The 24,333-nt window shown below is 41.0% G+C and overlaps 1 protein-coding gene across 2 annotated transcripts; it reads left to right on the forward strand.

Annotated features, from left to right (window-relative positions):
- The first annotated feature begins 1,591 nt into the window (after nt 1-1,591).
- LOC144720093 (Krueppel-like factor 6) lies at nt 1,592-18,403 on the forward strand. 2 transcript variants are annotated; one of them, XM_078596574.1, is made up of 4 exons: nt 1,592-2,080; nt 11,742-12,471; nt 16,071-16,197; nt 17,783-18,403. In XM_078596574.1, exons 1-4 carry the CDS (start codon nt 1,979-1,981, stop codon nt 17,832-17,834), a joined length of 1,011 nt encoding a protein of 336 aa, XP_078452700.1. In that variant the 5' UTR covers nt 1,592-1,978; the 3' UTR covers nt 17,835-18,403. The 2 variants fall into 2 exon arrangements, with proteins under 2 accessions (XP_078452700.1, XP_078452709.1); XM_078596583.1 differs by having other exon boundaries at nt 16,074-16,197.
- Nucleotides 18,404-24,333: the final 5,930 nt, after the last annotated feature.

The raw sequence follows: 24,333 nt of genomic DNA on the forward strand, positions 1-24,333 counted from the left end.
TCCTTGCACAAGACCTGAACCGTCAGTAGCAGCTGCCGGTGCATTGCTTTAAATAGGGCCGAGTTAATTATTTTTAGGTAAACAACCAAAAAATACGTGAGCATCCATTGCATGGCCGCAAGACACTGAACATTGTGAATGACAGTCTCACCAGTAATCCCTGAGACTTGAGAAATATGGGTTAGTGTTCATATTTTTCGGAGAATTACATTTGCATATGAACGCATATACACGTGTGTATGAGTGAGAGAGAGTGGTGATGGAATGCAATAATGTGTATATTACACATATATTGCTTATGCATGCACATGTGTATGTATATAAGCAATGGGTCGGTAGGGGCTGTAGCTGGCCCTCAACACACGTGCTTCTCACAGATAAGGCTGTTGCTATCTGGGAGTGCAGCAGCAGCCACACAGCATTGCGCAGTCGTTTGTGCACTCTTGCCTCATGCAAGCAATTATAAAAGGCGCATTTGTTGATTTAAGAACGCAATGCTTGCTCACGTTTACCCCCGTTCACTTAGGCCATTTAATTTGACACATGCCATTGAAAATGTCACATCTCCCTTTATGTGTACGTGACTGTTCGGCGTATTTCTCAGCCAAACCGCGCTCGCTCAGCAAGCATGTCTGGAGAATTCTCTAGAATAGTGGACAAAACCTCTGCATTTTTGAATGGGAACACACATATGTTGGTTTGTCAAATTGTAGTCTTCAATGCCAATTTCTCTGAATGAAAAATAACCTCTGCAAATTGAAAAATCGTTATCTGGTAATTGCAAATCGTAAAACAATGTTGCAACTTCTTTCGCACCGTACGCAGCCAACCGCGCTAATCGGAGGTGCAGCACAATAGTAAATGTGACGATTGGTTACTTCTATACGTCTACAATAATGATATAAATCAATCCTGCATGGGGTATTTCGAGGTGCACTCAAGCACACGTGCAATGACCACCCGAGGTGACGTGGAGAGAGAAGGGGGGGAGATAGCTGACGTCGACGTAAATCGGTTACTTTTAAACCTTTGCGCAACTTCAAAAAAATGACAATACCGGTATGATCTTTAACGTGGAACACTAACAGCTTGCGGTGCTCATACGGCTTTTTTTTTTGCAAAACCATCACACTAATAATAACACAGACGACACAGCTACCATCATCTCGCTTGCACTCAACGCTCTGCCTGCGAGCTAGCCGCGCGCTCCGTCTTTTATAGCGCGCCCGAAATAGCGCGAGCCGCGAGCCCCCCCCACGCCCTCTCTCTCCCCCGCCCCTCGCCCCGCCCCTTGCCCCGCCCCCCTGCCAACCCCCGCCCTCCTTCGTTTCTTCCAAACAAGGTGCGACGAGCCACGCCCCCAACTACGACGCCGACCAATCGTAGCGCGCACCTCAACTGAAGCCCTCGCGTCGATTGGTCTAATTCGTATAGGCGACGTCGCCCTATTGGCTAATCGAGGCGAGGTACGATTGCACTTAACCCCACCCCGCCTCATCAGACCCCCCACCCCCTCGTAGCACGCGCGGCATGACGTCACGACGCTCGTGCGTGCCAACCTATATATAAGGAGCGAGCGCGTGTTTGAGATGGAACGTGGACTCATTGCAGCGTGATAACCAGCGGTGTTCGTGCAGCAGCAAGAGCAACATAAGCAACAACAACAACACACAGCATCCTTACCGTTGTTACATGACAGCGATTTATGCGCGAGGTTGGCCTTGCAGAGCAGCGTGTTTTTTCAATTGCAGTGTTGCTTCAATGCATTTGCATTATTAGCAGGAGCGAAATAGGTACGAATAGGTTCAGTTTTGCGTGCGCAGGTGCTGCAGTCGTAGCCCCCCTCCCCTGGGCTTGTACTGCTGCAGTAGACAGGTGTGGACGTAGGAGCATTCCTACTGAGAAGTGACACCGCCACACCTGCGAAGGGCCTGGATATACGTGTACCTGTAGAGCCAGAGAAGAAGGAAGGAGAGCCATGGACGTGCTGCCCAGCTACAGCATCTTCCAGGAGCTGCAGATAGTGCACGACACGGGCTACTTCTCTGCAATGCCATCCCTGGAGGAGACCTGGCAACAGGTGAGGAGGATAGCTCACCTGTGTGTGAGTGTATACACGTGTCCGATTTGTGCATGCGTGTATTAAAAGGTGCATTAAAGAATGGGCGTGTGCATTAGTGGGTGCTAACATCAGACTAAATTGGGGATCTGAATTGTTTTCATGTGTAAGTACTGTACAATCTATATGACTGTGTGTAGACTACACATATGTTACTATTTGTCTATGTATAATGTATGGTATGTACGATGTGCTCATGCGTGTTTTTGCACGGGATGAAAATGAGAAGTGCAAACTAAAGTTGGTACAATTATTACTAGCATTGCACGATATCACAACACCATACCATGAGCAATATTCAATTTCTTCACGTTTTTGAATATTTCAAACTGCTGTATTCCATGTGACATTGCACCATCTATTCAATCAGCAGGGTACTGTGGATGTCCAATTTTCAGTTTACATTTCATTATACTGTGTAGTCTTAATACAATTTCATTGCAAACAATACAATACACTGGACAGTTAAGTATACCATTTACAATGTCACGTATCTAGACTGTTAATTTCAATGTGCTTATGTGTTGTGCTGAATATACATTTTAAGAATCGTGAATTAACGTGTTTATGCAATTTATAATTTGGCCGTATTTCTGCGTCTGCAAGGTCGTGTTATGTCTGTGCATATAAAATGCTGCATTTTATACAAACACAACTGTAATGTCATTGCAATTAATTTGGACGCTTCAAATTGTATACATTGTGGAATGTGGACACCTTGAATTGTTGCAATACACCCAATACGAAATAATAATGGTTGCTTTGGAAATTAAGCGAAAGTGATCCGTAACTACTTACAACAATAATAATGATTGTACTTGTAACAATAATAGTTTTTACTTGCAACGCGCCTCAGCCGCACATGATTCACGCACTCAGAGACGGGACGAGGAACCACAGCCAATTGCCGAAGTTCTGGAGTCCTCTATATATTAAGGAATTTTCAGCCAATTAATGAGTGGTTATACATGTGGGAGGAAGCCAGAGGACCCGGGGAAAATCAATGCGTGCGAGGGGGAAATACTATATCCCATACAGACTGAACTCTTTATTGTGCAACCGGTATTGGGATTTAAATCAACTAATTGAAGAGGTATGGAAAGGGTCCTCAATATCTAGAATGTTGTGCTGTGTGCTGTACAGGGACATTGCAATTATTTTTAAATACAATACAGCATTACAGTATGGGTCGGTGTATGCAAATACAACAGGTGGTTATACTATTTATTGTATTGTCTTATTGTATACAGTCTACACGACAGTACGGACACGAGTATTTCCAGCCGTTTTCCACAACTATCGTGGCTAATGTTCACGTAGAAATATAATATATGTATTTCAATGAGAACGAAATTTCCAGTTTGACCTATTCATATCCAGACATCACTTGGGGGTTTGGTTTAAAATTATTTATGTGTATATGTGTATACGTTCGCTGACTTCAAACATCAAAAGGTCTGTGTGTGCAATAACATGTTTTGTTAACAGCCACTGTTTATTTTGACGCCTATTATACAGAAGTCTTGTTTTGCACAAATGTTTAAAAGCGGTTACAATCACCAGTACAATATTCCAGATGCTTTAGTTTTACTGTATCATTGGGGTTTCACTTGGTGAAATACAGTATGGTATAATATGGCAATCCGTACATTTTTTTAAAAATGCACACCTTATAATATTGCAAATGCAACAGGTACATAGATACCCCTTTGCAAACTTTGTATCAATTGGCAACACGTTTGGTTTAATAAATGGTATGGTGCTGTCAATTGACAAAAATAAGTCCTGTTGATTTATTACATGCAAGTTTTGCAATTTTGAATACCAGTACCAAAAAATGATTTTAGTCAATGGTAGTCATCCCTTACAAAAGATACAGTGAACACTAGTGGGCTCTCCCCTGCTTAAAAATAGGTTGATCAGATCAAGGCCGTAATTATAATATATATTGGGGGGGACACAATATTCAAATATTCTCAAAATGTCCCCCCCAATATATTGTTATAAAATAGATTTCTGTTTATATGATTGTGGTTATGGTTGTACTTTATGAATCCCTAATCTCGGCCATTACATACAATGAAACAAGAAAAGGTAAAAAAGAAAAAAACAGCAATGTAATACAATACACTATTAGACATTATTGTAAAAAATAAATATAAAGCCCATCCTATGTGTTAGTGATTTTGTTTTATATTTTAGGCAGGAAATGGCAGGAAACTAGTTTTCAAATTTAGATATTTTTTTTCTGGAGGGGGGGACCCCCAGACCCCCTGGAAGATTTGGTCCCCCCCAATGTTGACTCCATGGCTACGGCCTTGGATCAGATATTTTTTTACAAACGACATAAGTCTAAATGGATAGTGAACATCACTCGGCTTTCATCTGGCATAATAAAGGATATTGATGGTTCATAGTGTATTTTACAATCATGACAAGACTTGGAAGAGAGATAGGACAATCAGTGGGCACCTCCTGATCATATAAGTAAAAACAATAGCATGTGTTTTACTAGATATATCATGAAATGGAAGAGGATGTATGTCCCCAATATATATGTTCATCGGTATATCAGTTGTGTCTCATCTACAACATGTAAATGTGACTGGTTTCTCATCCAAATATGTAGCCCTGAGCTACCAATTAGGGTGAGCACTGCTCCATATGACTCTTTGAGGAAGGAGACTATATACAGTATTGTGTGCAGCAACAGCAGCAGTGGACATTGCCACATAGTGTTTTTTAGAAGTTAATCTCACAATAAGAGTGTGACCTGGGATTTCAGTAGGCACACACACGTCACATCACGTTGCAAGCACTCCTGCTGTTATTACTGTGGAAGTGTAGTTTGGACAACCTAATATAAGAAAGACAGGAAAGGGAAGGTCGTGCGTATGTGTGTGCCTGTGTGTGCTCTCCTTAATATTGTGGGGCACAGAAACAGTGGCTTGTGCACACCTTCCGCTTTCTGCAAAAAACAACAGCCTCTTGGCTTCGTTATGCTCTTGGAAAAAGGCTTACTTCATTCATTTACCGTTTATTCAAACATTAACGTATTCAATAGTGCGTAGGCACGATGAAGCGCTATAATCATAATGCAATTTATAATGCCCCGCAAATTTGCGGACGTAATGGCCGCAACTCAGAGGCGCGGAGCCAAGCTCAGAGTCACTCGAAAGCGTGGTTGTAGAGGTGAGTTTTTAAGTGGCTCTTGAAGGAGACGATTGAGGCGATGCTGCGAATGTGCAGAGGGATTGCGTTCCAGACTGTAGGGGCAGCCACCGAGAAGCAGCGCATAGACGTGACCATCCTGGATCTTGGTATTAAGATGAGGTCGTGAGTCACACTGTGAAGGCATCTGCCGGGTGCTGTGCTGCAAGTCGTCAATAATGAAGAGAGGTACGAGGGGCAGGCAGATGTGAAGGCATGGGGGCAGAGGCAGGCGATCTTGTATGTGACCCTGCTGGCAATGGGTAGCCAGTGGAGGGCATGGAGAGAGGCAAGTTAGTCGAGACGGGGATGAGTGCGGCCAATGACGACGCGTGCCAGGTTGCTTTGTAGTCTTTGAAGTTTTTTAGGTTGCCAGAGGAGGACCGGACTAGGACGGATACCCAACTATGCAACATGTCAATCTGTTGGAAGTTTCAGTGGAGATGAGAGGATGTAGGTGTCTGAGAGCCTTCAGGTGAAAGTTACATGAACTGATGATATGATTGGTTTGATGGTCGAAGGATAAAGTTGAATCTAGGATGACACCGAGGTAGCTCAAGTGATCGGTGAACCTGATGCTGGGACCGAAGATGTGTATGTGTGTTGGGAGCACTGATGAGTTGAGACGTTGCCTGGTACCTAACATGATGGCCACTGACTTTGACGGATTAAGGGCAAGGTTGTGTGCAGAGAACCACTGTTGCAAGGCAGTGGCGCATTCCTAGAACCATTCTAATCCAGACGCATTGGTAGAATTGATGGCGGTGAACAGAATAGTGTCGTCCGCATATGAGTGGTGTTTAACACCGAAGCGTGCGATGAGGCGGCTGATGTGCTGAACGAGTGAAAGGATCTGTTTTCCTCAAATAAGTGTTGGGTGGTGCTCATGTCTGTTGGTCCTCCTTAGCTAGTTGTGTAAATTCTACATTCCCATGGCAGTAGCCAGTCTCTCCATAGGGCAATTATTTCAGAGGAACGACAGGCTCGGCCAATCAATGACTAGGATTTTAACTTGCAAACCTACGATTGTGAGTTGAGCACTACAGCCACATTACCACTCGGAGGGATAGAGACACAGTGAATGAAATTGGATCCCATAGCAATGTAAAAACAAAAACCTCACAAACCAAGAAAGTAAGCAATAGACTTGGTTAGACTTTTATATGCTCATCATTTTTAAGTTGGACTCAAAATATAGGTTTGACATTAAACATACTCTTAAATCCGAATCTCAGAAATGGCTTGAGTTAAAATCCCACACTGGTCTTCACTTCCAATCGCTTGCTATTTCAAGTAAAAATGTTGTACTGGCCTATTTTTTTGTATATAAATTACTACAGTATTCCAAGTTGAAACTTAGCATCCCATGTTCTGAGACTGGCTGTTGCACTTGTCTGAGTAACATCATAGTCCCTTTATAGTTGGAGTTAAAATCCCATAATGGTTCAACATTTCATCCTCGTGCAAGTTACCATCAATTATGCGACTTGTGTTAGGACCAGCATGCCTGCGTTAGTCTGGTTATCCGAGCTCTTCCTTATTCTCTTGGTTGCTGCATGTCAAACTGATTGCTGCATAATAGTACGTTTTTAGTTCCTTCTTGGATGAGGTGTGCTTCCTGGACATCAGCGGATATGTGCAAGGCTCCTTTAAAACACATTTGCACATTGCTCAATGCATAACTTCTTGTCACAAAGAACACAACACATATACTGAATTGTTCTGCATTATCTCTACATGGAAATGTGCAATACATATGTTTACGTTCCTGTTCTTATTCAACACAAGCCACCATTCCTTCAAAGTTAGTAAAATGAGACCCATTGTGACATGCTGAGCCCCGTCATTGGAATGTGGAATTTCCACTTCTAGCTCAGGGTTGAGCGCCACCCCATTGCCATCTGAGTAGGGAGACACATTGTTTAAATTCTGTACTAATAACGAATAAAACACATGCCCTACATTCTCAAAAGCTCTTCCACGATTTCAAGTTGCTAAAGGATCTTACACAGCTGAGATTTAAAATAAAGACTCGTCAGCTGGTGGGGCCAGCTCAGCTGGCGTTGCCCCAGCGGTCCCTGCACTTGTGCTGCTCCCAGCAAGCGGTGCAGACAGAAGAGCCCACGCACGCCTCCAGTGACCCTCTGCTCACTCAGGAATGCCAACTATGCATCTGCGCCGGGATGTCCCGAGGCTTCCCGCTCAGGGCATGGGAAGATACAAATATGAGTGAAGGGAGGATTGCTCACTGACCACCCCTCCCCCATATCTTCCATACAAGCCTCATCAACTTTTATAATGGTTGCACAGTATAATACATTAGCATCATGTAGGGGCACTTACGTGTGTGTTTGGTGGTGCAGTGGCTTACGTACTTGCACTTAATCGTGACCCACACACGGGTTCAGTTTTCTCTGCTGATTTATATCACGTAGTTATGAGTACCACTCTGTGCTGGGTTGCATAAAACAAGTTAAGCAACCTAAAAATGCCCTTAATTTTCATTAATTTAGATAAGAAACTTAAGGGAATTTTCTTTTAAGTTGTTTCCTGCAGCCTTGCCCTTGTCTCATAAAACGGATACATTGTTATAATGCTGTCATTGCGCTCGGAGAAAATGGTCTGCTATATTTTTTGCTTCACATTAATACTTACTGATATAGCTTATGATATACATATAACATCCATAATAGTGGATCGACACCACACATGAGTGTTCAGTTTGGTTCCTTTATTTAAAACAGGTGAGAGCCTGTTGAGACTGTCACTTGTAAGGGATACCAAATGCAAGCCATGTGGGATACCAATGTGCAAATTAATAAATGGAAACAGGTACGAAAATTGCTCCATAAATAGGTTAATCTAAATATAGTGAAGTATCGTAATATAGTCTATATATGAATGTTGAACTTATTTTTCACTGTGCGTAGCTAATCGGATGTGCTATTATCTAGCAGTGGATATATCTCCAAATGCAAATCATACAACAGCAACAGTAATAAAACATCCACATTGTTATATAGTGTAAATAGAATAAATAATTTATGAATTACTTAACCAGGTGAGAGCCTGGGAGGGGGAGGTGTGAGTGTGAGGTGTTACACAACGGCCATACAATTGGGACCACTATCCCTTGTTATTTCTCTCTGATCAATGCGTGTGCTTTTCCGTCTTGCTTGAATGTGTGCTTTGTCACCACCTGATTGGATGCAGCTAAGAGATGGTGGTGGGTAAGGGGGGGGGCATCGTTCCTTTGCCCCCATTGGTCCGTTCTGTGCGGGGGTGTGCGTGATTGAAAAGTGGGTGGGGTCAAAGCGAAATTCACGCGCTTTGCCTTATATGGTAATCCGCGCGTATGCGCCAATGAGGTTTCGTTTAGGGGAGGGGACGGGGGGAGCATGCGTGGGTGTCGGTGTTCGTGTGTGGGTGCGTGCGCGCGTGTGTGTTTAACAACATTGACGCCTCCCACCACTTCCATTATCATCACAGTTGAATGCGAATTTTCACAAAGTTGTGGAATAACATGTCCCAACTGATTCACTTCTGGGATACATTCCAGTCCTGCGGTTTTTTTTTATGTGCGTGTTATTTGTTTTTACATCAACGTGTATCCTTGCAGTGTCTTTGCACTGATTTTCATTGCAACACGTGTGCTGATTTAATTGATTTTCAACAGTTTATATGACGTGAACTGAATTGTGCATCTTTTTTAAACAATACTTTTATGAATAAAAAAAACTAAAGGTGTCTGTCATGTCAAACGAGCTTTGGAGCAGTGCTTAGGTTTAATGATCGCATTGGGACATTGCTTAATTCTGCATCCAAATAGCAAGTGCCATTCTGTCCAGAGAGCAACTCCTGCTGACTTACAAAGTAAAATTAGTGGTTTATTTATTAACCTCTAAGGGAATGATGAGCTGGGTTAACCCATGATTTAAAACCAGGACCAATATCTCCATAGATCCCTGATGAAAGTAATTATTCTTTGAAGAGACTCTTCCCCCACCATATGAATTTAAAAGTTTCATCTCTACCTCAGGACCAGCAACAGAGATGAGCACTGCCCCCATGCTTGTTTGAGCACCGAGACACAGACTTAAACAATATAACAACCCAACAACAACAGTATATCACGTTACTACAAATTAAGCCGAAATGGCATGTAAAGAACACAAAAAATATCTAATAAAAAAAAATCCAGCATCAAACTTGTTAATGCAGAATATTATCCACGCTGCTAAAATTCCTTATGTTCTTTTCCCATTCTCCCTGGCTCTTCATAATTGGATCTTGGCCATGAGGAGGAATGGCATTTCAAGAGCGATGCAATTTTAGAATGTTTATATAAAACCCAGCATCCGAGAAGTCCCACCGAGAGGAAGTATGAGGGAAGACATCAGCCCACTTAGTTTACAAAGAAAATCACTTCAAGTCCTGTACTGCAGCCCGCTTTCCTCTGCTCTAACCTCGGAGCTCTCTTTAAACAACCGGTGCGAAATTAAGCTAATTTAAGATGCCACAATCACGCACAGCTCAGCGGAAATGTTAAACCAGGTAGTTAATTAATTATTATTTGGAAAGCTGTGTCATTAATGATAAAAGTCCACACGAGTACGCAAAACATCTGGCTTTATTTTCCAAAACACAATGGACTTAAAAACAAAAGTTATTTGGGATTTTTGACAAATACTAATAGGTTTCTTGGTCAGCTATCTTAGATGCATCTGCTATGCTCATTGTACAGTGTTGGATGGGTTAAGTTTAAAATATAATCATTGTTGGTTTACTGATTATTTGAGGATTTAGAAATAACAGAAGGAATATAATTATTCACTGACTCACAGAGATTCTTAAACTGACGTATTGTGCACTTAATTAAGTCTAAACAATTTATGCAACTTACAATAATTGTTGCTTTTAGGCTGATGAAAGGGATTATACACAATGAGACAGATGAATGAAACAAAATAATTATTAGATTGAACTATCACAATTGTGAATATTAAACCATGGGGGATGAGGTGACTCATCACGTGCCTGATAACAATTTGTAACACTATTTTTGTTCCTGGGTACTACGTGTTATTTTCTAATTACTTACACCTCAAAAGTACAGAAAATGTCTATTATTCCCCACAAACTTTGCTTTTGTGACCAGGACTTTATGCGAAGGAAAGACACAAATGCACACGTTTTCTCATTGAAAATAGGTCAATTTCTAAATATCACTGTCCTGGTCACAAAAGCAAAGTTTGTGGGGAATAATAGCCATTTTCTGTACTTTTGAGGAATAAACAATTAGGAAATAACACTTACTACCCAGGAACAAAAAACATATATTTTTTGTTACACAGTGTAATCCCATGTTTAGTATTTTTAAAGCAAAATAGGTTCATATATTTAAGATTAAATTATTCACATTATCCTTGGAAATAACAACACAGAACGGTGTTCTACGTTGTCGGCTTCATAGCTTGCTCTAGAATACATTGCCCATTGCTTGGCTTATATTAACTCAAGCTGCTTACATGATTATTTTAATGTATTTTTTAAAAGTCATTCTACAATTTGTAAATGGAATTCATAAGAACAGGCTGCCTGTAATTTGACGACATAAAAAACATGGTGATAGTAACGCTTTAAGAGTACATGTCTCTAGTAATCTGATTTCAGTAACCTACTGCATGTAACACATGAGTGCCAATACTGTACTGCACGACCATGAATTAACAAAACGTATCCTTTCATTTTAGCGTGGTGTTTTTCAAATGTAAGTGTTTCGGACAAAGATTAGCCCCTTTTCAATTATCACCATCTATCGTGTCTGCTCGAGCCTTCATTCCTGTGTGATCCTTTGGGCCCTAACACCTTTAACTATTATATAATTATTTGCTGTCACTGGATATTGGGTCATAATAAACAAACAGCTGCTGAAATTAAATAACATTGATTCCATTGACAAGTGTTTTTCAGTCGCGTTTTTTTAAACGCAAACCGAGACTGTTTTCAATTCATTCAACAGGGATAAAAAAGAGTCACATGTCTCTATGCTAAAGATAAGCTGTGCCCAATATTCACCAGTGGCCCTAAAGACAGTGGTGGGATTTTCACGTTTTTTTTAATGTCAGTCGAATGTTATAACTAGCGTTAGCCTATATTCATATTTGGGCTACAACACCAATGCAGTCATATTCGTCCTATTGATGCCTCAGATACTTTTACTTTCATAAACATCTGCCATAGCTCCACCCAGCCAGATCAGAACTGTGTGGCACACAAAACAGAGGTTTGTAATGTTTAAACAAACACCTCTGGGAATCTGATTGAAAGTGGCATGTTCAGTTGTCCAAACATTATATATCCCCTCGTCTTAATCATCAAACTCCCCTTACCTTGTTTTTAATGGCCCCAGATCTGCCTGGAAATGGAGCGGTACCTGCAGACGGAGCCCTGCATGGGAGGCCGGTGCCCGGCGAGCGGCAGTGATGCCGAGAAGAGTCCCTGGCAGAGATTTATCGCCGCCTGCTCCGAGCAGAGCGAGTCTGCTCTCGTCACAGCGACACCCATCACAGCTCCACTGCAGCAGGACCTCAGCGGTGCGGCCGCCACCACCATTGCCTCTCCCGTCACCATTCCAGCTACAGCCGCGGCGTCATCGTTCACGGACGGCAGAGACCCGTGTCTCACGGCGCATGGCAGTGCAAGCCCCGCGGGAAGCAGCGGATCCTGGGACTCGGTGCCGTCACCTGGTGCTGAGGAGCGGCTGAGCGAGGCGAGTGGAAGCCTCACGCCGCCATCGTCGCCCGAGCACTCGGACCTGCCCGAACTCAACCTTGGACTAGACGAACGGGCAGAGGCATGTGCCGAGATTGACTTGGCTGAGACGGCTGCCCTCCACCATCAGCAACACCTCCAGCTCCACCTCCACCTTCAGCAGCAGCAGCAGTCTCAGCTGCACATCTCACTGCACGACAGCCACACAGATAAGTTGCAGGTAAAAGCGATGACTGTGACTGGCAAATTAGTGGACCCGGAAGGCTCGCCCGATGGAAAGAAGAGGATTCACCACTGTCCCTTCAGTGGCTGTCGGAAAGTTTACACCAAAAGCTCCCACCTGAAGGCCCACCAGCGCACACACACAGGTGAGTGAGTGGATGTTGCACACTGCACGATCACCTGACACACCATCTGTACTCAAATCATTGTATTCAGTTTATCTGTCTGGTGCATTGCAATTTCCTTTTCTACAATTAATATTTTGGTTTATCCAACATCGGTTTCTGATTGTGCTGCTACTTGAACGTTGTGTCAGGGAACGACACAAAGCTATAGTATAATCATTTTAACTTGGCTTTTGTGTCCCACAAATGTATGCATCTGTATGTAACCCTGAAAACCAAAATCTCTAATTCACAGAAGTTGAATATGTTGGGTTTTTGCAGTCATTGGTGACCAGGTTGAAGCCATTACTCTTGATTAAGAACCTAGTTTAGTCAATGTTGGTTGAAACGCACATTTCAATATAGACTCAGGAGTGCTCATTATCATTTTGCAACCACTAGGGGCGGAACAATACATTAATTTATAAATTCATATAGATTCTTAAGCTCGATAAACCTGCATCGCATAGTGTAAGAGTCAGTGTTTTCAATTTGTATATACGTAAGATTCACATTATTCCTGCAACCACTTGAGGCGCAACCACTCAACAGAGTGATAAATAAAAATATAATTCATTTGTGAATTGAAACACTGCGATGCCAATCATTTTTATTCTACTCTACCACCTTCTTCTTTGTTTTTTACAGTCATGGTGGAGCTACTTGACACACATTTGACACCTACCTTATATCACATGCATCTTTGTTTCATTATTTACTATTTGTGTTTTGCAGAGGCAAGCTTTTCTTTGACCAAAGCAATGTCACTTACATCATTTTGGCTTTAAGAATGAATCATACTATGCTTTTCTAACACGATAGGTCAATCTTTATAAAGTACACTGGATGGTTTTATGTCATTCGCTATTCAATTTCTTCTCATTGTGCAGTGCAGTCAGTAACGGTGTAATTTAATCTGGGAGCCTTGCATGGATTCATAATGACCTTTTAGTGCCTAAGACCTCTGAGTTATTTGTATAGGTATTTTTTCTACACATGAGGAATGATAATCCAGGCAGGTGTGCTGTGATTACAGCATTCAGCTCACAATTGGAAAGTTGAAATTCTCATCATGGATCGACTCAGCCCATCATTCTTCTGGGATTGACAAAAATGAGTAACATTTTGTAGGACCTCAGCAGTTTTCATCCTAGAGACTGGCTTGGGAAAGTAGAATTTGCACCACTAGCTCAGGGTCACAAATATAGAAAAGCACTGCTCCAGTGCTCATTTTGGCAGGGAAACCGTTTTGCTCTGACGCCTTACAGCCAATCAGTTCTTAAAGGGATAAGTTGCACAATGACAGAAAGTATAATTTTTTCTTGCATTGTCCAAGCTAATCCACTTTCCATCCACTGCAGGCATGGTGGTATTATGAACTGGGTTGAACTCCTTAGTGCCTGCATCTGTATTTGCACTTTAGCCATCGTGTAAAATAGTGATTTAAAACGACATTAAAAGAAAGGTGTGCATTTTTCGATTTAAAGCTTTCGTGACTGCAGGGATTCATCTTCTTGGTTCTTTCGGTAAAGTCACGTAGAAGGGAAGTAATAAAATAATACAAATAAAACATAATATCGTGAGAATTGTTTTATTATGTTTTATTTTTATTATTTTATTACGTCCCTTCTACGTGACTTTACCGAAAGAACCAAGAAGATGAAAGGTGTGCAGTGTACAGATCAGTGTGAGCACAGCACTCTTATAAGCGTATTTATTAAATCACTCATGGATACTTTATGAACAGCTTCTAGATCTGTCAATAAAATCGTGTTGTGTTGATTGTTTTTCCCTTCTACATAGTGAATTAAGTTTTAGCAAAATGAGTCATTTGAAGAATTCTTAGCATTGGTTGTGCACTCTGACCAATAGGGGCTTTTGGCACAGCATTTGGCACTCAGTTGGAAGGGTCACTATTTGAAATCCCGGACAAATACGTCTATCATCCTTTCAGGGGCCCAGAAAATCAGTACTACTTTGTAGGAAGCCAAGAGTGGTATTCACGTGGATAGACAGGGCCCCACCATTAGAATGTGGAATTTCCACCACTAGCCTGGAGACCACCAATAAAGATGAGTACTGCTCAATTACATGTTTGAGTCAATAAACATGTGACTTTACTTTTGGCATCAATACCCGTTACAACTAGTGCTATATTAGTAAATTTTGCAGCCCAATGAGGCAGAAGTAACAAAAAAAAACATCAACAGGTTGCAGCTGGATATGTGTTGATTGCGTTGGTGTGTGCATGTAATGAGAGCCTTCCTTTACATTCTTGGACCCCGCTATTGATGCATTTTGGTCCCCTGAAGGTCCACAGACCCCCCCCCCCTTTGAGGTCCCCTGCATTGGAAACATGGATAGCGTTATTTACAAAATGATCGAGCACTGGATTAGTGGGCGTAATCGTAAGTCTGTAATGCAAGCTGGTGCACTCAACAGCGGTGAATGCATACACGCGGTTGGAAATTTTACTCATAATGGAATCAATAGCATGTAGACTGTACAAGGAGGAGGGAGAAAAAAAATCACTACTTATAAATGATGGATGATGGGGATGTATGATTGCATCTATGTTGCATGATGAATGTAACAGAGTTCCATTGGAATAAATTACCTCTTGTCGACCAGGAGTGAAAATATATTTTGTGCTGGCTGTCACGGCCATTATCATGGGTGTAGTTGGCCAAACTCGCACTATGGAGTAACAGTGATCTCATAATTTATGTTACAATTTACGCCATTGCAGTATTAACAGTTATCAGCGCCATAAGGGGATCGGTTGTTCCGTATTGTTTCATCGTTTAGCACTCACCCCAATAACTTTACAATAGCACTCTGTAAAATATGTGTTTCATTTAATGTTTCTAAATGTTAAACCTGATCCACAAGTAGCAATATGAACAGAGCCACACAGAGCCAATCTCATGCAAAGTGTACCCCGTTTGAGCCAGTGACTCTTAACCGATTGTAATGCGGGGACCATCGTTAATGGTGGCCGTTATGTGTAATAATAAGACATTTTGTATATCCAGGAAAGCCTCATTGAGTTCTAACACTACCAGGTGATGGCCTTGCATTTCGATGTGTGGGCTATTCATTCCTTTAAAAAAAAGTTTTTTTTATCATTATTAAATTTCAGAGGAAATTGTATTACCCAGAAAAAAGCACTCTTACAAGGTGGATGATGACCACAAACTGCACAAACCAATCAGAAATGAACTTCCTGCGCTGCCATCTGTTGGCCACCTCGCAGATTATCAAGTTTGGAGTTTCAAAACGCAATGAAACATGTATGATACATCAACCCCACTTTCTGAGCATCAGTTTATATGTGCTTCACCACCGTACACCTTCTGATAAGTATAAAACTGCAGTTGATATCATAGTAATCTCCAGCAACTGGTTTAAACAAAATACTCCTTCATTGAACTGCTGTTCCTCAACAATAGATGAGCACGCAACTCGATAATAATCACTGTGTGGACTGGGTTATGCGTTGATCACCATGGCCACTTGAACTGACCGCACTATTTGCCGTTGCCTCTTCTCCACGTCTCGTCGGACGGCATTTGTGACAGCAGGAGAGAAGCCGTACAAGTGCTCTTGGGAAGGGTGCGAGTGGCGCTTTGCGCGGAGTGACGAGCTCACACGACACTACCGCAAGCATACAGGAGCAAAGCCTTTCAAGTGCGCACACTGTGACAGGCAAGTGCACATGTATTGATCGCTACATGCATGTAAACATGTACCTTTATTCTTTGTGAATGACATTGTCAAGTCGCCAACTCTGCAACTTTGACATTATACACATGTAAGAATGTGACGGTTCCATTGGGAACGTGAATGGTTTTGAATTCACATGGTGGTCAAGGCTCAACGTGGTGTATACCAGGTCGCCAGTGCACCCGCGGAAACGGGAATTCATAAAAATGCAATGTACCCCTTTCACATGAGAGACTTTCAGAGCAGCATCTGGCCAGGAAGTGCTTTGTTTAGACTGCTTGGCTCGCAAACAGACAGTTGTAAGGTTGGGGGTCAACTTATATCATCATCATCCCACTCGTGCCTAAAAATGGCTTCCACTTAATTCATGAGATGTAATGTGTGGTACTTTCCACCGCTCGCACAGGGCCACTGATGGTGGATGAGTGCTGCCCAGCGCTCGATAGAGCAGGGAGGCTTTAATATTAATACAAAGGGCACCTCGACCAAACTACATTCTGTTGGTACTATCAATGAATGAAAGCTTTCTGCATTGCTCTATCTATCATTTAATATGCACTACATGCATAATGTTCTCTCCAGGAATCCGACGCTAACCTTTTCCCTGTATTTCATAAATGTAGTGCCCGATAAGCCCAGTGAGGCCTGCAGACATGTTTCTGTGGTTGGCACCACACTCACTGCCGATAAGGATAAGGTTAACAAAAGAAAACAACATATTGGCTGCATTTTGCATTAAAATAGATGATTATGCAGGAATACAGCTTCTGACCTTCAATTGTGCATAACGTGAATTCTATTTCAGACGAGATGCAATTAAATAATGCAAATGGGATGTAAATAAGCTTAGATATAATTTTTAATGAAAGTTTGCCACATTCATGACATTTATGTTGTACATTATTGAAGGTCAAAGTCTGTGAACATTCTAACAGTCTTCCCAGGAAATAAAGAAATTTGTCCAGCATTTAGGAAACATTTTATATAAACAAAGTTACTTTTTAAATGGTATCTATGAAAGCACAGGCCAGAGCTCTGCTGATTAAAACGAGTATAGTGCCACATTCCTATTACACAGCAACTTTGAGTTTATGGATCACGTAGAGATCGTAAAACTCTGAATGACTTATTTGCAGGGCAGCATGGTGGTGTCTGTAAGAGTTTTCATTTTGAACCATGCATGTAATTTTCAGTCTCGGTGGTGCTTTTCTGGGTAAGTATTGTAATAAAATATGGATCATGAATGTTAGCAACCAGTATTATCAATATTCTGTGTGTATATATATGCTCTAATTTGATGCGTGAGAAGGTGAGATCCATTTTTCACTTCATGGGAACCAGTCTTTCCAAAAAAGACTGCAGTATAGTGATTATATTATACAAATATAGTTACAGCTTCGTTTAACAGCACTGAATGTGCTTACCTTTATTACAATGGAAATATATTTTGTTCACCAATTTGTATCTGTTATTCACACATTAAGGTTGTAGTTATGGTGGTGCACACAGCAAAATGCATTCTCATCCCCACAATCCAAGATTCTAATGCAAGCTGTAATCATTGCAGGTCTTTCTCCAGGTCAGACCACCTTGCCTTGCACATGAAAAGACACCTATGAGCGGGATAATGCGGAAGAAGATAATGCGGTTGCTGCGCATCCAACTGCAGTCATCCCAGGACAACGTGAAGGACCATACAGTGTTTGACTGTAACAAATACCATTGGGTCGTGGGGTGGCAAGGCATCACCGTATATTATAATCAAACCAACATACTACTTAACCCTTAAACTAAGTAAAACATTTGCCAGGCATTGCTGGCTTGACAAAGGAGCAAGCTGAACATACTGGCTGGAACAGCCCAGTACCCCATTAAAGGGTAGAAATTTGAGCAGACACACCTCCATATGTATAAGTATTAGTTGTGTTTCACCATTGAACTAGCGAACATTGTTTTCTTTGGAGGACCCACGATTGGTATGCACGACTCCTTAAGCCCTCTTTGCCCTCATCTCGCCACTTGTCCAAGCCCCCCAAGCCTCAATTCAAGGAGTGATGAAGCAAGATTCAATGAGAGGACCTCTACGTGACCCTTTGTTAAGAATGCGATGTCACCGCTTGCCTGGAATGAGCGGATGAATGGGCTCTGATCTGTCATTGACTTTTGCCTTACAACATCCAGTTACAAATAGCATCTAAGAAAAAGAGAAAAAAAATCCCCTTTCTCATTGGACATAACCCTTTTCATCCTCAAACAAACATCTTTAATTGGGTGTGGAATATTAATGGTGCCAGGCTAATTGTGTAACCTTGTTACTTTTAAAGAATGGACTGAGTCATATTTAAGGGTGGAAAAAGCTCTGTACGTGTTATTGCACATCAGGATGTCTGGCTACTGGTTTCCGCCCTTGAACACGTGACCTGCAGTGCATCACCACACAAGCCGAGCTCTCGGAAACATTTGGTATTCCCACCCAGCTTGGTGCAGAAGATGCAAATGTGCGAATTAGATTGTGGTTACATTTAAAAGTACTTAATTTAAAGGTGATGCTGAGCATTGGCAAATGTATTTCAGTGAGAAAATATAAATAAAGCTTCAGAAAAGGAAAGTGTCTGCTATGCTGAAGTAAGCAATGGGACAGCACTCATATCTACTGACATTCCAGAGCTGGTTGTAGAAATCCCACATTTCTAATTTTCCACAGCAGGGCCAGGCTTAATGAGAGGATCACTCTCATTATGTGGCACTTATTTGATCAATTCTGGAGCGATGACAGGCTGAGTCAGCCAGGATTTGAACTCACAAATTTACAATTGTGAGTCGAGCGCTGTAATCGCACACCACATGGCCAGTGGCATCTTAAACCGAGATTTGTAGATTAGGGGTTCTCAACCACGTAGTTACTATGGCCCTTACAGGTAGCTGGAGCACTGGCAGCATGAACAGCCTTGTTTTGTATACTTGTCAATGGCACATGTTCCCCTCAATGTAAACTCTGCTGCCTTTATATTATCTCCATGATTACAAGTAAGCCAACACTTTAAAATAACAATGGTACTCACAATCTACATGTGTAGTTGAGCATGCAGTAGTGTTCATCTCGTGAGCCAGTGGTGGGAATTACACATTTGTATACTTGAGACTCGAATATTCTTGTCACTACCACTGCTGACTTCTTACACATTGGTTTTACATTTATTGACAAACATACATACTGTTGGAAGTGCTATTTGGGCCAGTGCTTTATAATGTCTGTTTAAATTACCATTCACATACGTATGTAGAACCACAATCAGAAAATGTATACTGGAATTAGGACAAAAGTCAGCATTTCTCTTTTCAAACAAGCAATTTTGTAGCACTTAACTCTATTGGTGGTCCAGAGCCTGTAGTGGAGATAGTTTTAATATGATGACCACTCTAACCACAACCTCCAGTCTGGTTTCGGGAATAGTGTAAAGTGCACTTCTACGTAAAATGTCCAAAGACACAAATTCCATTTTTATTTTCTCCCAAATATGGACTCTTATGTGGTCATCGAGGTCTACTGCTTATATCTCCTTGGGGTCTGTGGACCTGGTTGAGAACCCCTTTTATAATTTCTCAGGTGCCAGGCAGTAACTGGTGCTATGCAATGGTTGCATGCTGTAGGATTGCTGCCATTGGAAATTCACATCGTTAATTGATTAAGCACCATCACATTGCTGTGTGCTACTAATATTCCCATAAGTAAAATTGGGAAGAACTTGTCACACAATGCATGAAATAAATTATGAAAGACTGTCCAAAATTTCACACCTGAAATAATCCACAGTTGGTACTTTTTTCCATGTGCTGTTTAATTTATCAGTAATTGCCTTGCACGTATAATAATCATGGTGAAGTGGCACATGCATTGACATGCTATGAAGGCTTATGTTTGCTGAGGTTGCAGATGAAATTGTGTTTGTAAGCTGTGGACAGAGAATTGTGTTGCACACAGACATCGCACTGCGACATGACCAGTTTTTGGGAGTAACATGTTGCTAATTGGATTAAAAAGGCAGGTGCTGGTAGTCTCATATTATTAATCTGTTTCTTCAATGTGTAAGTAGAATAACACTACTTGGGATGTACCATATGGTTATGATTACTTTCATTGAAACCAAATGTACTGTTATTGCAAAAACAATTGAAAGCGAAATTATTACAAATGAAACTTAATTTTAAGACAGCAGCCAATTAATTTATATGTAGATCATTATATGAAGCCTGTAATAATATTAAAATTATGTTATTTCTTTAATAGTAAACCAACAGTGGACATCACTGGTGAATTCTTAATCTATGTGATCTGGCAAATGACTCCTAAAAGAAACATGCAATTTGTCAAGCATAGCATTTCACTTACTCATTATTCATTTGTACCAGAACTGCCAGGTCATGTAGAAATTCAGTGATGGTAGTAATGGCTCACGCAGTCCCAGATCGTTTGGCTAATAGTAATAACTATATTTCCAGTCCACTGTGTAAGAAGGATTTAACCTTGATTTGAAGCTTTCGTGACTGCAGGAATCCATACTCTGGTTCTTTCGGTAAAGTCACGCTTGTGTTGCGATCTAAACGTCGTGATCTATTATTTTTTCTACCTACATGACTTTACCGAAAGATCCAAAGAGTAAGAATTTTAACATTTGTGTGATACGTTTTTAAAATTTCTGGTGGAAACAGCAGCCCTCATACACACAGCGAACCAGTGATACATTATCCCAGTTACACCACTGAACCATCATGATACAATTACAGCCGCACTTTCTGGAATGAAAATGTCAATTGCACTTCTTCTGAACAAAGAAAGCAATTACTGCTTTTTATGGAAGGGATACAAGGGACTGCGTTGACAGCTGTACACAAACAAGATTAAATACACCACTCCGCCATCTTCATGAACACTGCCTTGAATCGGGGAAAAATGTATGTTTTGAGAAATGAAAAGGCAGCCACGATATTGACCGACTTAAATATATCAGATGTCTAAGAATATATTTCTTCAAGCTTACCACATTGTAAAAATCCATTTCCAACTACTGTGTCAAAATCATCTCTCTGCTCCAAAAAAAAGCTGTTTGTCTGAAATGTTATTCTACCGTATATTTCCCTATTACTGGGCAGGGTTTAATGAAGGTGGCCGAGCTTTTTGTTGTCTCGCAATCACTTCTCATAATTGATCGTCATACAGTACAATTAGATTTGCTCCAAGCCTAATTCGCACACTGCGTACGCACACAGGTCACCAACTGCTACCTCACTTGACGTGTGAACTGTCAAGTGCTACGAGGTTAGTGATGAATGTGAGTTATCCTCTACAGTCCGTATCCATTCATACTGTGCTGTCACGTTGAAGCCAAAGTACATTCGTGTAAACTACAAGCTAAACTATGCCTTAAAGAATATATGGGGGAGCCAAATGAGGTACATGACTAGAGATTTCTTTTACATTTGGTCGCTGGTTCCCATACAGCGCCACTGTTAAATCTGTCATCTTTAACACGCAACAGAGCATACACTAAATATTGCACGGCGCAAATTTACCGTTACTAAATAATGTCGTTGTTCTTGTCGTGACTATGACATCCTCCCTCCTCCTCTGTTCTGCTCGACAAACTGAGCTTTTGTTCGTGACTAAACTCGTGTTTAAAAGAAGTTAAAATACTTAGTTCAAATGTTTTCATTTGTGGCAGATCGGTTAAGAAAGGACGTATACTTTACTGGAGTTGTATAGTATATACTAGATACATTTCTACGTTGACTAGCCTTAATTACCAGAAAAAAGCAAAGTAGACTTAATATACAAATTGACCACAACCACTAGCAGAATTAAGTTATTCAGAAATATATTTCAGTATTTTTTTGTGCATCGCTCATTTGTTTTACCGAGTGAAATTCGGGTAGTCTATTGCCTCAACCAGAACTGTTATTGAAATCAACGAAAACAATGTTATATTGTTCACGGTGCAGATGTTCTTAAGATCGTTATTCCATCTTAATCGGTGCTTGTTTGCATAAAACGTCCTTTATATATCCAGCCAGAGGCGTGATGCGCACATTTAATTGAAACCCAAAGACAATCTACAAATGTGTGCATCGCTCTTTACGTTTCTATAAGTACCGTACTGTAATTTTTTAAAGCATATAAATACTGTATATTGTTGGAGAAATATGTACATTTTGTATCGACTTTGCAACTTTTTTCTGTGCTTCAGTTACCTTCTGTAAATGTTTTGAATTCAGAAGTTGTATATTTGGTTTATGAGACTGATGAATGTATAGCTTTTTGTTAATAAACATGACTGCAGTACATTATGAGAGGTGTGTGTTCTATTGAGCGGTATTGGAAATTCAGTTTTGTTTTATGATGCTGTGTTGAAGATTTTTTTTTATGTAAAAAAATCTTAGTTCCCTCATTTCAGTCTTGGACATTTTATTTCAGTTTAAAAAAGTATTGCTTTTCAGAATGGATTAGGCAGAATATAATGACAGGACTCAAGCACATTGCTTGTGAATATTCATATTCACATGCTATCATTTGTATTCATTTGCACTATGTGATAGCAAAATCACATTGATAATAGGTTTTTCCCCTTTTTTCTGGCAACAAAACAGGTTTTAAGATGTTAAAACACCAAACTGAAACCTTTTACAAGGAATCATGTCTGCATTAACCAGTAACCACAATACTTGTGGTCAAAATGCAAAAAAACACTGAAAATATATGCATCGTCCATGAAACTAATTGTAAAAGGTTTCAGTTTGGTGTTTTAAAATCTTAACACCTGTTTTGTTGCTAGATAAAAGGGGAAAAACCTATTATATTTTGGTACTGGCAAAGGAGGTCCCATGATGCAAAATCACATTCTCACCTGCCATGTTTCCTTTTCTTTGTAAAAACTGTACCTTATGAGAAATATGAAATGGCTACTTCTTAAAAGCTATAACTTTAAGTATGATCTTGCCGGTCGACATAGCTTGGCGTCGTTAGCTACGATCGGTGCCATATTTATAATGGTAGATCTTTGGAGTCCGAGTTAATCTCTATAAGTCCTGTACATAATACCTAGTGAAACTCCCCCCAAAAAATCAGTGAATCCTGAAATTACGTCTTTGTGGTTAGCGCCATCGAGAATTCCAAAATTCACGACTTCTCGTAAATTATTTGCGGAATTTTTGCGTCGAATATTTGTGGGAAACTGATAGAGGTGAAATTACAGTGGGTCGACCGTCTTTGAAGCACTGCTGGTGTGTGCATGTACGTATGTGTGCATGTGTCCATGCCTTGCTGGTGTGTGCATGAACCCTATGTGTGCACGCGTTCATGCACACACACATGACGAACACCGTGGTTATCACGGTCTATTACAGATTTTAGGATCTGCAAATTGCATCCCCCCACGTGGGTGTGGATTCATATCGTTTCACAGCATATATGACCAATATTGGGTCATGTCTGCTAACGGAACAAAAACAGAAAAACATTGAAATCTCACTTTTTTTTTATAAATGCATTGGGTTACCATACGTAGCTCAGCATATTGACATTTCAAAGGAGAACATTCACTTTGTGTCTATACGCATTTTAATATGTAATAAATATGTTATTTTAAGACAAACGCCTTCATGTCTATGCCAATAGAAGGCATTAAATAAAACCAAAGGACTTATCTTCAGACATCAATGAGTCTTATGCTTTAGGCTACCTATCATGCGTAAGGCCAATTACCCAGCGTCTTGCATATGCCAGAGCTGAATGGTGGTGATAATGTTTAAGGACATTTAGGAAGGGAGCCAAGGGTGCATTTACGAGTAAACTGTTGACCGCACACATGCCGTTCAAATACTGTACAACATGTGTGCCGGCTAACAAGAGGCAAGGTGGTGCCCCCAGGGTCTCATTCGTAATCACTGCATCATGGCAACAAAGGGAGTGAAGCGGGGTGGGGCATCTGAAAATGTGTGGCAAAACCCACGAGACAAATATCTCTTGTCGGAACGTGGAGCGAAACGTCGGACATCATGCTGAACGGCCTGCGGTACAAGCCAAAAATACATCAGAGAACGTCACATGCAAGCAACTACCGCGAC

The sequence above is a fragment of the Lampetra planeri genome, chromosome 1 (assembly GCF_965212315.1).
Source record: "Lampetra planeri chromosome 1, kcLamPlan1.2.h2, whole genome shotgun sequence".
In the NCBI taxonomy this organism is placed as follows: domain Eukaryota; kingdom Metazoa; phylum Chordata; class Hyperoartia; order Petromyzontiformes; family Petromyzontidae; genus Lampetra; species Lampetra planeri.

Excerpts from the sequence above, each read along its gene's own strand:
- LOC144720093 (XM_078596574.1), top strand. The coding sequence starts at position 1,979 with ATGGACGTGCTGCCCAGCTACAGCATCTTCCAGGAGCTGCAGATAGTG. Across the intron at positions 12,472-16,070 it reads CCACCAGCGCACACACACAG|CAGGAGAGAAGCCGTACAAG; the intron begins GTGAGTGAGTGG and ends CATTTGTGACAG. Across the intron at positions 16,198-17,782 it reads AAGTGCGCACACTGTGACAG|GTCTTTCTCCAGGTCAGACC; the intron begins GCAAGTGCACAT and ends TAATCATTGCAG.